Below are 12660 nucleotides of genomic sequence, written 5' to 3' on the forward strand. Positions count from 1 at the left end.
TATTTCGCTTCAGATTTACATCATTACTCCTCCTCCCACCTCTGTTACATGGAAATCTAGCAAATGAAGAAGTTTGGGGGAAGAGTTATGACGTGAAATCAAAGCATTTTGCTACCGATATTTTTCACGGGTGCGTACGCACTTGAAAAAAATCAAAAATGTTTCATCAGTGCAATTTTCTGAACTTGTGTTGTAGCATCGCAAAAAATTACTTTCTGTGTTTGCGAGTTCAATCTTTTTGCATCTTGTTAATATTTTGATGTTTTTGACAATCAGAAGTTTCTTTAACATTCATTAACTTAGATTAGCTTATTTTATGTTTAATTACAATAGATAATAAACTTTTTTTTTGGGAACCATGATAACATCAAACTTTCTTGGACTTCGCCGAAAATTGCTTGCTGGGTTTTGAGATTTCAATCTCTTTGCATCTTGTAAATATTTTGATATTTTTGGCAATCAGAAGTTATTTTGACACACTCCACCATAGATTAGCTTATTTTTTGTTTAATTTTAATAGATAAGAGACTACTTTTTTTTTCGAAACCATGGCAACATTGAACAACTTACTCGCACCTCGCGATCTTTTTGCATCTTGTTAATGTTATGATATTTTTGGCAATCGGAAGTTATTTTGACATAACACCTCCTTAGATTAGCTTATTTTTTGGTTAATTTTAATAGACAATTAATTTTTATATTTTTGGTACCATAGCAACATTGGACTTTCTCGCACTTCGCGGAAAGTGCTTGTCGTGTTTGAGATTTCAATCTTTTTGCATCTTGTAAATAATTTGATATTTTTGTCAACCAGAAGTTATTTTGACACACTCCACCATAGATTAGCTTATTTTTTGCTTAATTTTAATAGATAAGAGACTACTTTTTTTCAAAACCATGGCAACATTGAACTTACTCGCACTTAGCGGAAAATTGCTTGTCGTGTTTGAGATATCAATCTTTTTGCATCTTGTTAATATTTTGATATTTTTCGCAATCGGAAGTTATTTTGGCATACGCCACCATAGATTAGCTTATTTTTTGTTTAATTTCAATAGGTAATAAACTTTCTTATTTTTGGAACCATAGCAGCATTGCACTTACTCGAACTTCGCGAGGAATTGCTTCTTGTCTTTGAGATTTCAATCTTTTTGCATCTTGTACATATTTTGATATTTTGCGCAATCGAATGTTATTTTCACATATGCTATCCTAGACTAGCATATTTTATGTTCAATTTTAGTCATGTTTAGTTTTAGAGAATTCTTTTTTTTTTTTTTTTTTTTTTGAAACTATGCCAACAGTGAACATACTTCGCGAAAATTTGATTCTCTTGCGCAAGATTTCAATCCTTTTGCATCTTGTAATTATTTTGACATGTGCTACCTCAAATTTTTTATTTAATTTAATTTTATTTTTAAAAACTAAAAAACTTTGTATCCTTATTTTTTTAAGTACTCATAATGAGTATTTTCAATTTGAAATTATAGCTCTATGAATCTAAACTTACACATTTATTTATTACATTATGTTATCCAGTAAAAGCAGTATATCAAAATGAATTCTCTTTAAACTGGTTATGGGAAAAATTTTGTAAACTACTTTGTACTAAGGTGTTTACTGTATCTAAAAGGTCTTTATTAGGTATGCACTGATTGATCGGTCACTTGGGTGATTATTTTTAACTAGCCAGTTTTTACCTGTTAAGTAGTAGAAAATTTATTTTACAATTAAAGTTACTCTGTAAGATGGTCAGTCACATGCTTGCTTGTCACTCCCCCCCCCCCCCCCATCCAAATGTTTGTGTGAATAATATAATTCAATGGATAAGAAGTTCAGATGTACAGAAGGTGATAAGGATTTATCATTAAAAATCATTATTTTGGTTAATTAACGAATTATCTTCATGTATTCATTGCCACGCAGCTAATTTGCCTTTTGGTGCTACCCTGGGTTTAACTATGAATGGTGCTCCCAAGGTCCTCTTTTTAATCCTAACTGGTCCTCTCTGGTCCCCTTTTTGATTCAAAATGGTCCTCTTTTACCCTTTTCTATGGCTAAAATGTGTTGGGAGCCCTGCTGGTGGGTTGAGCCCCAACCTTGGCCTTCTTTGCACGCCAGATTAACACTACCTCTAAAATTTACACTAAAATGAGAATAGTGCTTAAGATGCATTCTTAAAACTAGTGATCAAAACATCTCAAAGCTTTATGCAACATGCTGTTGAATTATTTTTCTTCAAATTGTGCTTTTCAGTTACTTTATATGCTATGTAATTTATTAATAAACATTTTCTGTGTAAAATGTTTGTTCTTAAAATTTTTAATTTTATAAATATGAATAACCTTTCATTTTTTGTTCATTTTTTCACATGCTTGTTCAGATAAGAAAACATTTGTTTAGCACTCTGAATCAGTTCCTATAAGCTTTAAAGAAATTCCATCAAAAAGTTGATTTTTTTTTTTGAAAAATGTATTTCTTTAGTTTTTTTCTTTACAATTGTTTAAAACATTGGTTTGACTCAGTATTTCTTTATTCTCTAGGATGTTAAAGACACTGGAGTTTTAGAATGCAGAATTTTTAATAACTCAAAATTTTATACTGGTGTTGCAGTTCTGACTGGTGCATTTAATATATTTCTAGTCAATAATATCAAAGAACCAAGAATCAGGAAAATGGCGACTGTACCAGGTCTGTTTTAAAAAGTAACTTATGTATCTAATTAAATGTTATTTGATTGAAGTTTTATTAGAGAGATGCTGAATTCTTTTTAAAATTATTTACTAAAAGTAATTTAACTGTCAGGGTCAGGGAAGAAATAACTTCAAATATGAAATGTTTGAAAAAATTATAAAAAAATATTGTCATCACACTATTAGTGGAGTACCTAATAAGGGTGACACCCGGGACGGTAATTTTTGGTCTCCTCCTCCCCCCCCCCCCCCACACAAACACAAAGGGGAAAAAAATGTACTAAACATGAAATTCATGCAATTTTCAGAAACAACTACATTTATGTTATAGCAAAATTTTATGTAAGCTAATGTAAGAAAAACAGGTAAAATGGGGGGGGGAGGGGGCCCTCTAGGGGGGGGGCTATGAAAATGTTCAAATATGTAGATTCAAAAAAATGCATTTTAGCTTCATATTTTTCAAAAACTTGCAATTCCACTGGGTGTCACCCCCCAGATGGGTGACACCCGGGGGCGGACCCCCCCCCCCCTCCTGGTAGCAATGCTACTGCACACTATGATATTTTAAAGCAGGGCTGGATCTAGATCCATCTTACAAATTCTTCTACATTATAGACCAACAGTGCCTGTAATTAGCATATGAAAATGGGCCATTTCGGGCCATTTTATTCAGAATATGGTAGCACTTAAAAATTTGTATTGGAATGAGTGTATATGCAAACCTTTGACAGGCTATAGTAGAAAAAGGTGTGTCAGCCATGCAAAAATTGATAACCACTACACCAAAAAAAAATCTAGCATTTATAAAGTTTCAACCTTAGTTTTAGAGTATTAAAAAGATTTTCAGGGTTCATCCGCCAGCGGTGGATACAATGGGAGGGTCTTGGGGGTCATGACCTTCCTCCCCGTAAACCGTCAACAACAGTATCCGGTTACATCCTGTTCAAACACTTTATGCATAAAATGTAAACAATTATTGTATCTTTTCAATTCATTAATTATTTTTGAAAATAAATATTTGAACTACTACTTCGTTTTATTGCTTATGAAATCATTTGCAGCATTTTTCATCAATTAGGTGCTTTTTATTGACTTCAAGCAGTTTCAGAAATGTTTTGTACCTAAAACGGTACGTTTGATGATGAGGGAGGGGGGAGGGGATCTTTCTCTTGCATGACCTCCCATAAAATGGTTTTTTGTATCCGCCCCTGTCATTCACAGATGGTATCACGCTTTGAGGAGGAGTGGAGTTCATGAAATTGTGACAATTCTTAATAGATATGAGAGAGGAAGGATACAACAAGAGGTGTGACATCACGCATTTTGGTTGAAATAAAAGCATTTTTTACTATATGTTTATGTAATGTTTCATGACATGTGACGAATAATGAAAAGTGATACTATGTGGCAAGGGGAAGGGGAGGGGGCGAGAGAGGTGGAATATGTTCTTAAAAAATGTAACATCATTTATGGACAGTCCTTTATTCTCTATTTGCATTACAGAGATTTTATTTTAGTAAAAGATATTATAAAAATGATATTTAGTTCAGTAAACAGTGATATTCCCTTCAATTTTCTGAGGGTATACTCCCGGTAATCCATAATGCACAATATGTGTATGCGATCATATATACACTATATGTCTAAAAAATGTTTGAGTGTATACGACATATATGGAGTGTATATACCTTATGGAGCACCCCTGTCGGTAAACATCACAATTTCATGACATGAAGCATTATTTCATGAACATTTACTTTTCATTCAGCATTGTTTAATAATGAAAGTTTTATTTTCTTTCTTTCTTTTTTTAAGGTCTAAGTGCTCCTCCAAGCAGTTGGGCTGTTATTGCTGAAGAACGAAATACTAAAGTTCTTGTTGCTAAAGATGCAAATCTGTACCTTTTAAATCAAAATGAAGATAAGTGTACTCAAGTTGTAAGTTTTTCTATGTTGTAATAATTTAGATTTTATTTATTTTTTGCTAAAAATTATCCTATTATAAGCCGACATTAATGTATAAATAATATTTGCAGCACTGACAAGATATGTTTTTCCTAAGTATTATAAATGACAAATGGTAAATATTTATATAAATTGCAATCAAATAAGGAATTTTGGATGAAAAAAATTCAGAAATAGCTAATATTGTTTTTGTGTTTTTACTGATAAGAATGCTTCTTTTAAATAGCCTTGGATACTAAACAAAATATAAATGTGTCTAGGATAGTTTTATAACCATAATGTCTTCCTAAGCAGTAGTTACGTTATTATAAGTTATGTTTGTTTGTCATGTGTCATCTTGAAAAACTACAGCCTTTTTTTTTTTTTCAGATTGGGGGAAGGAGGAATAATAATTATTATTGTTTGTAAAATGGTTACCATGTAAACATTAGAAGTTGTAGTACACTCATTCTGGTTGTAACTTTATTCATGTAGCAATTTTTACATTGATTCTCATAGTAATTTTGATTCATTAAAAAAAAAAAAAAAACCCTACTTAGTTTCTATTTGATAACACTGTTGATGATGTTTCATACTGTGTGTTATGTTTTTAAAAATTAATTTTGTTTCTATTAAGCATCAAAGTTTTATCCCTAACTCTTCTTACAATATGTGTATTAATGCGTTTTTACCCCTTCATTAGTTTCCAAAATTCAACACCCAGATAAATGCCATTATAGAAATGACTGTATCCTGCAACAATCAGAACATTGCTCTTTTTTCTGATAATGGTGCATTGTGGATGGGATCTGCTAATTTAGAAGTATGAGTTATTGTCTTATTTGTCCCTAGTAAATAGTAAAATTTAGTAAAATTAAGTCTGGTGATACTTGCTTGTGACTTCAGTGTATTTTTTTTTTTTTTTGTAACATCTATATATATTTTTAGATAAAGTGACTAAGTATTGTTTTTCAAAAGGAGTGCAGATTGTTATATGTTAAATATAGTGTTCAGAATAGTTAAAGAAATTGCCTTCTCTATTTTACTCTATATTTATTTAAAGTAATATAAGATTACTATAATCTTTTGTAAAAATTTAATGATCAATGTATATACTCTACATTCTGAAAACATGTGCTCCATTATGCATGGCATTTGGTGTCCTGAATATTACTTAAATCTGGATTACCATTACAGTTGAACTTCTAAGGAGTGTGAAGGGGCCGCAGATTGCAGTTTATTCATTATAAGCGAGTTATGCTCCCATGCACTTGTCCCATTCAGGGCTCATTATAATAAAGTGCAATTGTAATAAATATTTAAAAAAAATATATTTGCATTAACTAATTACATTTTGAGTTTTTGTGTATTGTCCTTAAATTTTCATGGTCATTTTATCCTACAAATGTGCAGTAAATTCTATATTTATTAACCATTGTTTAATTTTTCATTTCAGACAAAATACTGTGAATTTGACACTCAAGCAAAAACAAGACCTCATCAATTAGTTTGGTAAAAAGTTTAAAATATTCTGTACTTATTTGGTCTTGTAAATGAAGATACTCTTGTTATTTCTTCCTTTTCTGTTTTAGGTGTGGAAATGGTGCTGTAGTTGGCTTTTGGCAGGTTAATAAGGAGAATATCATGATAGTAATTGGCCCCGAAAGAGATTACATGAAGTATCCTTAAATATTTTAAAAAATAAAACAAAATATGTGTGTTTGTATGTCCTCAAAACAAATCCACAGTTTATGTCCGATCTCAACCAAATTTGGCAGGGAGGTACATGGGCATCCAAGAAAGAATGTAAGAGGATTTTCAAAGGCCAAAAAAGTACCAAACCATTCAAATTTTAATTTTGGGACCCGAGAAGTGCATTAAATAGCTTTTCTATCCGAAATAGTTATCCAATTGGTTTGATTTTAGTCTCATTCAAAAGCCTGCAAAAAGTTCCCCTTTAGAAGATTTTTTTTTCTCTAGAAATGAAATCACCAAGTCTTCAAAATCACAAGGAGAAAGTTATAAGTATTTTTAGGTAAGCAAAATTAAATTTTAAATCGGAAGTTTATTGTCTGCCTTTACATCAGTTTTAATTAGCATGAATAAAATTATTGAGAAGAAAAATCTGTTGCAATTCCTTTCTCGACTGTGAACAAACAAAATTCGTGCTTTTGTTTTGAGGCTTTTCTTGTGATTGGGGGATTTAAAATGTTTCCTTTTTGGTTATTTTTGCTCAATCTGTCTGGAAATTTTACAGATGTTTTTTTTTCAAGCCTGATTAGTAACACGCATCACTTGACAAAACTGTTATTTTCAAGTCAGGCCGTGCAAAGTCAGCTGACACAGTTAGTATATATATATATATATATATATATATATATATATATATATATATATATATATATATATATATATATATATATATTGGGTGGTCCTTATTTTTGAAGTTGTAGTTATTTTATACGACGCCCCCTCAATTTGTTTCATTATACAAATAAATGATCCATGCAAAATTTTAAGTCAATCCATGAATATTAACACGTGCCCCTAGGGCCCCTTTTTTGAGTTTTGAAGAAAAAATTGCGGATTTTCTCATTTTTATGTAAAAATATTCTTAGTTTTCATATTTAAAGTAATTTTGAACATCAATAGATGTTGCTACTTCCAGACCAACCATTCTCTCACTTTCATTCTGTAAAATTTTACATATTACATAGTGTACAAGTACACCAATGGCCATGGGATAGGCATACCGCTATTCGCGCTCGTTTCAATCCAAGCGGCAGGGGAACATTTCTTTCCACCAAGATGGACACAAGGGATTCTAAAGGCCATTAATGAATGACCTAGGCCATTTATGAATGAATTTTGACAACAACAAATTGCCTCCTCCAGGCTTTGGATGTGTTGATTTAGAAAATTTTCTGTGTATGTAATAGGTGTGGCAAATAGGGTCACTAGGTTTCCATGCTATAATAATAAGTAATGACAATTATATTTTAATTCGCTGTTCTTTAGTTATATACTTAAATATTTATACATTCTCATAATTTAAATTTTGAAAAATCCTCGATTACCCTACCATAAGAATAAACTCTATTTTCCATATCTAAAATATAAATTTTAAAAAATTCCAGATCGGAATAATGTAAAAATCTATACTTTAAACTATCTTCTATTTCAGTACATAGTCCTTTATTATCATCAAATTCCTCTTGCATTTCACAAGATTTAGAAACCGAAATGGGTATCTATCCTAACCTGTTGAACTTTTTTTTCTATATCTGGTCTACCACAATGCAAAAAAGCTTGACAACTATTGAGATCTGCTCGTATTTCATCAATGTTAGACAAATGCCATATTAGGGACATGCTGCTCATTCATTAACAGCCTATGTAGATGCAGTAAATTTAAATCCAAATAACCTTATGATCAATCGTACATCCCTTAAGAGAGCAAGAGAAAATCTTCGAGAGGTAAAATCAGATTTCATGAATTTAAATTTAGGTTTTTTATTAATTCCCCGGATACAAAGCTACATCCAGATGTAACTGGAAAAGAAACGCTCAATAGGGTTACCATGATAGCTTCAGGTTCCAATGTTGAACAGCTACTCAGAATTTCTGAGATATTTCTTCAGTTGTATATGATATCTTAGATGATTGCTGCTTATTGCTAACTGTTCAAGCTGTAGTGTTTTATACAGCGGCTTACAATACCGGCCGTATAAATTGTGCATGTATTTTTTTAGAGCAAAAGCTGAACGGTGATATATTGCATTTGTATTGCTATCATCATGCACTTGAAATCGTACTGCAGAGTGTCTTTAAAGAAGTTCTTGCCTTTCTTAGTTCTAGACTCGATATTCCATTATTTAAGCGCTTCAAAATTCAAAAATTACACATACCACTTAAATTCTAAAAGAAGAATTTGATGACATATTAATTTTTAAAAAAAACGGAATTAAGAAATATTACAGAGAATTCTCATAACGTGTACTAGTATTTCTTGGTAAAGTCCTCGCTCCTACTGGGATATGTTTTCGGCAACCTGGAGCTTATCTGTGAGCCAGATGGGTGACAAAAGAAATTTATTGTTTGAATATTTATATATTTAAGAAACAATTTAAATTGACCTTACATGAAAAGATTGCCCTGCTGTTTTACAGTTAAATGTTGTATGAAGATATAGTTTTTTGCAGCAACCCTTTCTAGGCCTTTTAAATTAGTATAAAGTCTAGTGTCTAAAAAACCTGCAGCGTACAAAATGATGACAAACATGCAGCAGAAGCAGTGATTGAAAAATTCATAAATCACTTATGGTACTTAGGGGATGAACTAGTAGCTTTGTCCGTACTGAATGAAGGAATTAACTTCGAAGATAGGAAAAGAAGACTTCAAAAAAATGCTTGCTGAATAGGAAGACATGTCTGATGACTGTATAAAAAATTTCAAATAACAGTAGATGATTTGGAATACTTTCTTAGTAAAGATCTTCCTCTTTATAGAATCAATTACAAGTGAATAAAACTGTTTGATAAGTTACAAACACCAAAAGATGTTTTCCTTTTTGATCCTGATTCATGGCAAAATGAAGGAATCTATTTAAAGGGAAGAGATATTGTTAAAATGCTGAAAGTTGTGAATGATACAACTGAAAGAGGAGCACAATTAATCAAAGAATTTCACAATCAATTTACCAAGTATGAGTCACAAAATCAATTTAGTATTTTACAGACACTCCAAGACTTTTGGGAAAAAAATGCACACGATTGAGATACATTGAGAAAAGCGTACGATTAAGGTAAAGTTTCTAAAGCAATATTTCATTCTTATTCAATGTAAAAACTTTAGACGATATAAAGTAATTAAAAAGATTAATTTTAGTGCTACCTCGCTGTAAAAATATTTTGCAAACATAGGAGAAATGATGTACGGGGTCTGAAGTAAAAACTCGAAGATTTGTGGGAAAATTATCAAAAGTGTTAAAGTTCAACGTCCTAGGGGCACGTGTTATTATTGACCGATCGAGTTCAAATTTTGCACCGATTACTTTTTATTATAGAGTCACAAAACTAGGGGGCGTCATTTGTTGAATTCCAAAAAAAAAATTTCCCGTATAAATAAGGACCACCCTAATATATATACGAGGTGCGGCTAGAAAAAAACCGAACTAGCACAGGTGAAACAATAAAACGAATGCAATAAGGCTGAAAGTCGCCTGGCCTATCACGTGACTCTTGCTCCGCCTACTGCTCAAGTTTCATCTGCCTCCTGCACTCAGTCTGCCCGTGGCGTCTGTTCTAAGTAGTTGACGTTTTGTCTGTGCGTCGGAAAAATGTTGAGTGTACAGAAAGAACAGCGTGTTAACATCAAATTTCTTTTCAAACTTGGAAAATCTGCAAGTGAAATGTTTGTAATGTTGCAAGAAGTTTACGGCAATGATTGTTTATCGCGAATACAAGTGTTTGAGTGGTTTAAACGATTTAAAGATGGCCGCGAAGACACAAGTGATGACGCTCACACTGGCAGACCATTGTCAGCAAAAACTGATGCAAACATTGAAAAAATCGGTAAACTTGTTCGAGAAGATCGTCGTTTAACAATCAGAGCAATGTCTGAGTTGACAGGAATTGACAAGGAAAGTGTTAGGCAGATTCTTCATGAAAGTTTCAACATGAACAAAGTGTGTGCAAAAATGGTTCCAAAGTGTCTCACAATTGAACAGAAGGAACGCCGAAGAATGATTTGTTCTGACATCCTAGAAAACATTGAAAGAGATCCCACCTTTTTACAAAATGTTATTACTTGTGATGAATCGTGGTTTTTTACTTACGATCCCGAAACCAAACGCCAATCGATGCATTGGAAATCTCCTGATTCTCCACGACAAAAAAAAGCACGAATGTCAAAATCGAAATTCAAGGCAATGATGATTGTTTTTTTTTGATGTCAAAGGGATTGTACACATTGATTGGGTACCAGAGGGACAAACAGTGAATCAGCATTACTACATTAGCGTCCTGACTACCCTACGTGAGCGAGTACGGAGAAAACAGAACGATTTGTGGAAAAAAAAGACATGGATCCTGCACCAAGACAATGCCCCAGCACACAATGCATTGTCAGTGAAGACGTTTTTAGCCAATCACAACATTCCCATCTTAGACCATCCACCCTACTCACCTGATTTGGCCCCCTGTGATTTTTTTCTTTTCCCTAAAGTCAAGTCAGCTTTGAAAGGAACTAGATTTGAGAGTGTTGAAGCAGTAAAAGAAAAAGGGACGGAAGTAATGTATGGACTTACCGAAAATGATGTGCAGCATCGCTATAAACAATGGAAAATTCGTATGGAGCGGTGTATAGACTGAGGAGGAGAGTACATTGAAGGAGATAACATCAAATTGTAAATAATGGAAAATAAAAAATTTTTATAGCATCAGTTCGGTTTTTTTCTAGCCACACCTCGTACACACACACTGTATGACTAAAAATATTGGGACACTTTCAAAGATTCACATTTTTACGGCTTTCTTGAGAAATAAAAGACCAATTGCTCTGTAATTTTTCCACATGAAAAGTATACTCTAGCTGTCATTTTCCAATAACAATTCAGTCTGCTATTCATTTAGGGGACCAGCAACAAATTGAGGAAACAAAAAACGGTTTTTAATCATTTTTTATAGTAAATACCTGGGAATAAGCTATAAATTTCAGAAATCAGTTAAAAATCTATCAAAAATTTTAAAAAATATTTTCGTGAAAGTATTTTTTACACCCACGGAGATATAAGCATTTCTTTCAAAAATGCAAATTGGTTTTGAAGGTTTTTGGCTCATATCACCCAGAGTTTTTCAGCAAACGTTATTAAACTTTCAGAATAATTGACAGCATATTACAGAAATATAACAATAAAATTTGAAGCTAAAATATTGAAAATTTAATGAAATATGAAGGTTTAAAGCAATTAATTTTTCACTACACATGCACGAAAGATATCAATTTAAAACTTCTGTAATCCAAAGCTCAGGTATATCCTACAACTCATAAAAAAATTCTATGTCAATATCTTTAAAATTAAAAAAGTTATCAGTGACCTAATGAGCCGAATTTATAATTATTGCATAGGCGACGAATGACAAGGGATCGTTTGCAAACTGGCAACACTTTCCTGCTATCGTTGCAGAGTGATTCATGATAAGAACAAATTATTTGTGAACGATCCCTTGCAATTCCTCATCTAGCCAAGAATTACTAAAATTCGGCTCATTAGATCGCTGATGACTTTTTAGATTTTTAAGATATTAAGGTGGAATTTTTTTATGAGTTGTAGGATATATCTGATCTTTATATTATAAACGTTATAAATTGCTATCTTTCGTGCATGTGCAGTAAAAAATTAATTACTTTAAACGTTCATATTTCATTAAGTTTTCAATATTTTAACTTCAAACTTTTGTATTACGTTTCTCTAATATGTTGTCAAACCTTCTAAAAGTTTAGTAACGTTTGACGAAACACTCTACGTAACATGAGCCAAAAACCTTCAAAAAAAAAAAAATTGCATTTTTGAAAGAAATGCTAATATCTCCATGGGTATAAGAGATACTTTCACAAAAATATAAAAATAAATTTTAGATAGGTTTTTAACTTATTTCTGAAATTTATAGCTTATTCCCAGCTATTTACAATCAAAAATGATCAAAAACCTTTTTTTTTTTGTTTCCTCAATTTGTTGTTTGTCTTCTAAATGAGTAGTAGACTTAATTTTGGTTGGAAAATGGCAGCTGAAAAATGTGAAAAAAAATTACAGAGCAATTTGTCTGTTATTTCTCGAGAAATCTGTAAAAAAGTGAAATTTTGAAAAAATTCCAATATTTTTGGTCACATAGTATATATATATATATATATATATATATATATATATATATATATATATATATATATATATATATATATATATATATATATATATAGAAACACTATCATATATTGTATTTATAATCTGGACAAGTCAACCAAAA

The 12660-nt window shown here is 31.7% G+C and overlaps 1 protein-coding gene across 1 annotated transcript in view; it reads left to right on the forward strand.

Moving 5' to 3' along the window:
- Positions 1 to 12660, forward strand: part of LOC129217046 (vacuolar protein sorting-associated protein 16 homolog) — a 54379-nt gene that overhangs the window by 11127 nt on the left and 30592 nt on the right. Inside the window, exons 5-9 of the mRNA XM_054851284.1 lie at positions 2544 to 2691; positions 4509 to 4630; positions 5340 to 5459; positions 6093 to 6148; positions 6229 to 6315. Coding sequence (XP_054707259.1) covers positions 2544 to 2691; positions 4509 to 4630; positions 5340 to 5459; positions 6093 to 6148; positions 6229 to 6315 — 533 coding nt within the window. The remainder of the gene's footprint in view (positions 1 to 2543; positions 2692 to 4508; positions 4631 to 5339; positions 5460 to 6092; positions 6149 to 6228; positions 6316 to 12660) is intronic.

Source organism: Uloborus diversus, chromosome 2 (genome assembly GCF_026930045.1).
Source record: "Uloborus diversus isolate 005 chromosome 2, Udiv.v.3.1, whole genome shotgun sequence".
In the NCBI taxonomy this organism is placed as follows: domain Eukaryota; kingdom Metazoa; phylum Arthropoda; class Arachnida; order Araneae; family Uloboridae; genus Uloborus; species Uloborus diversus.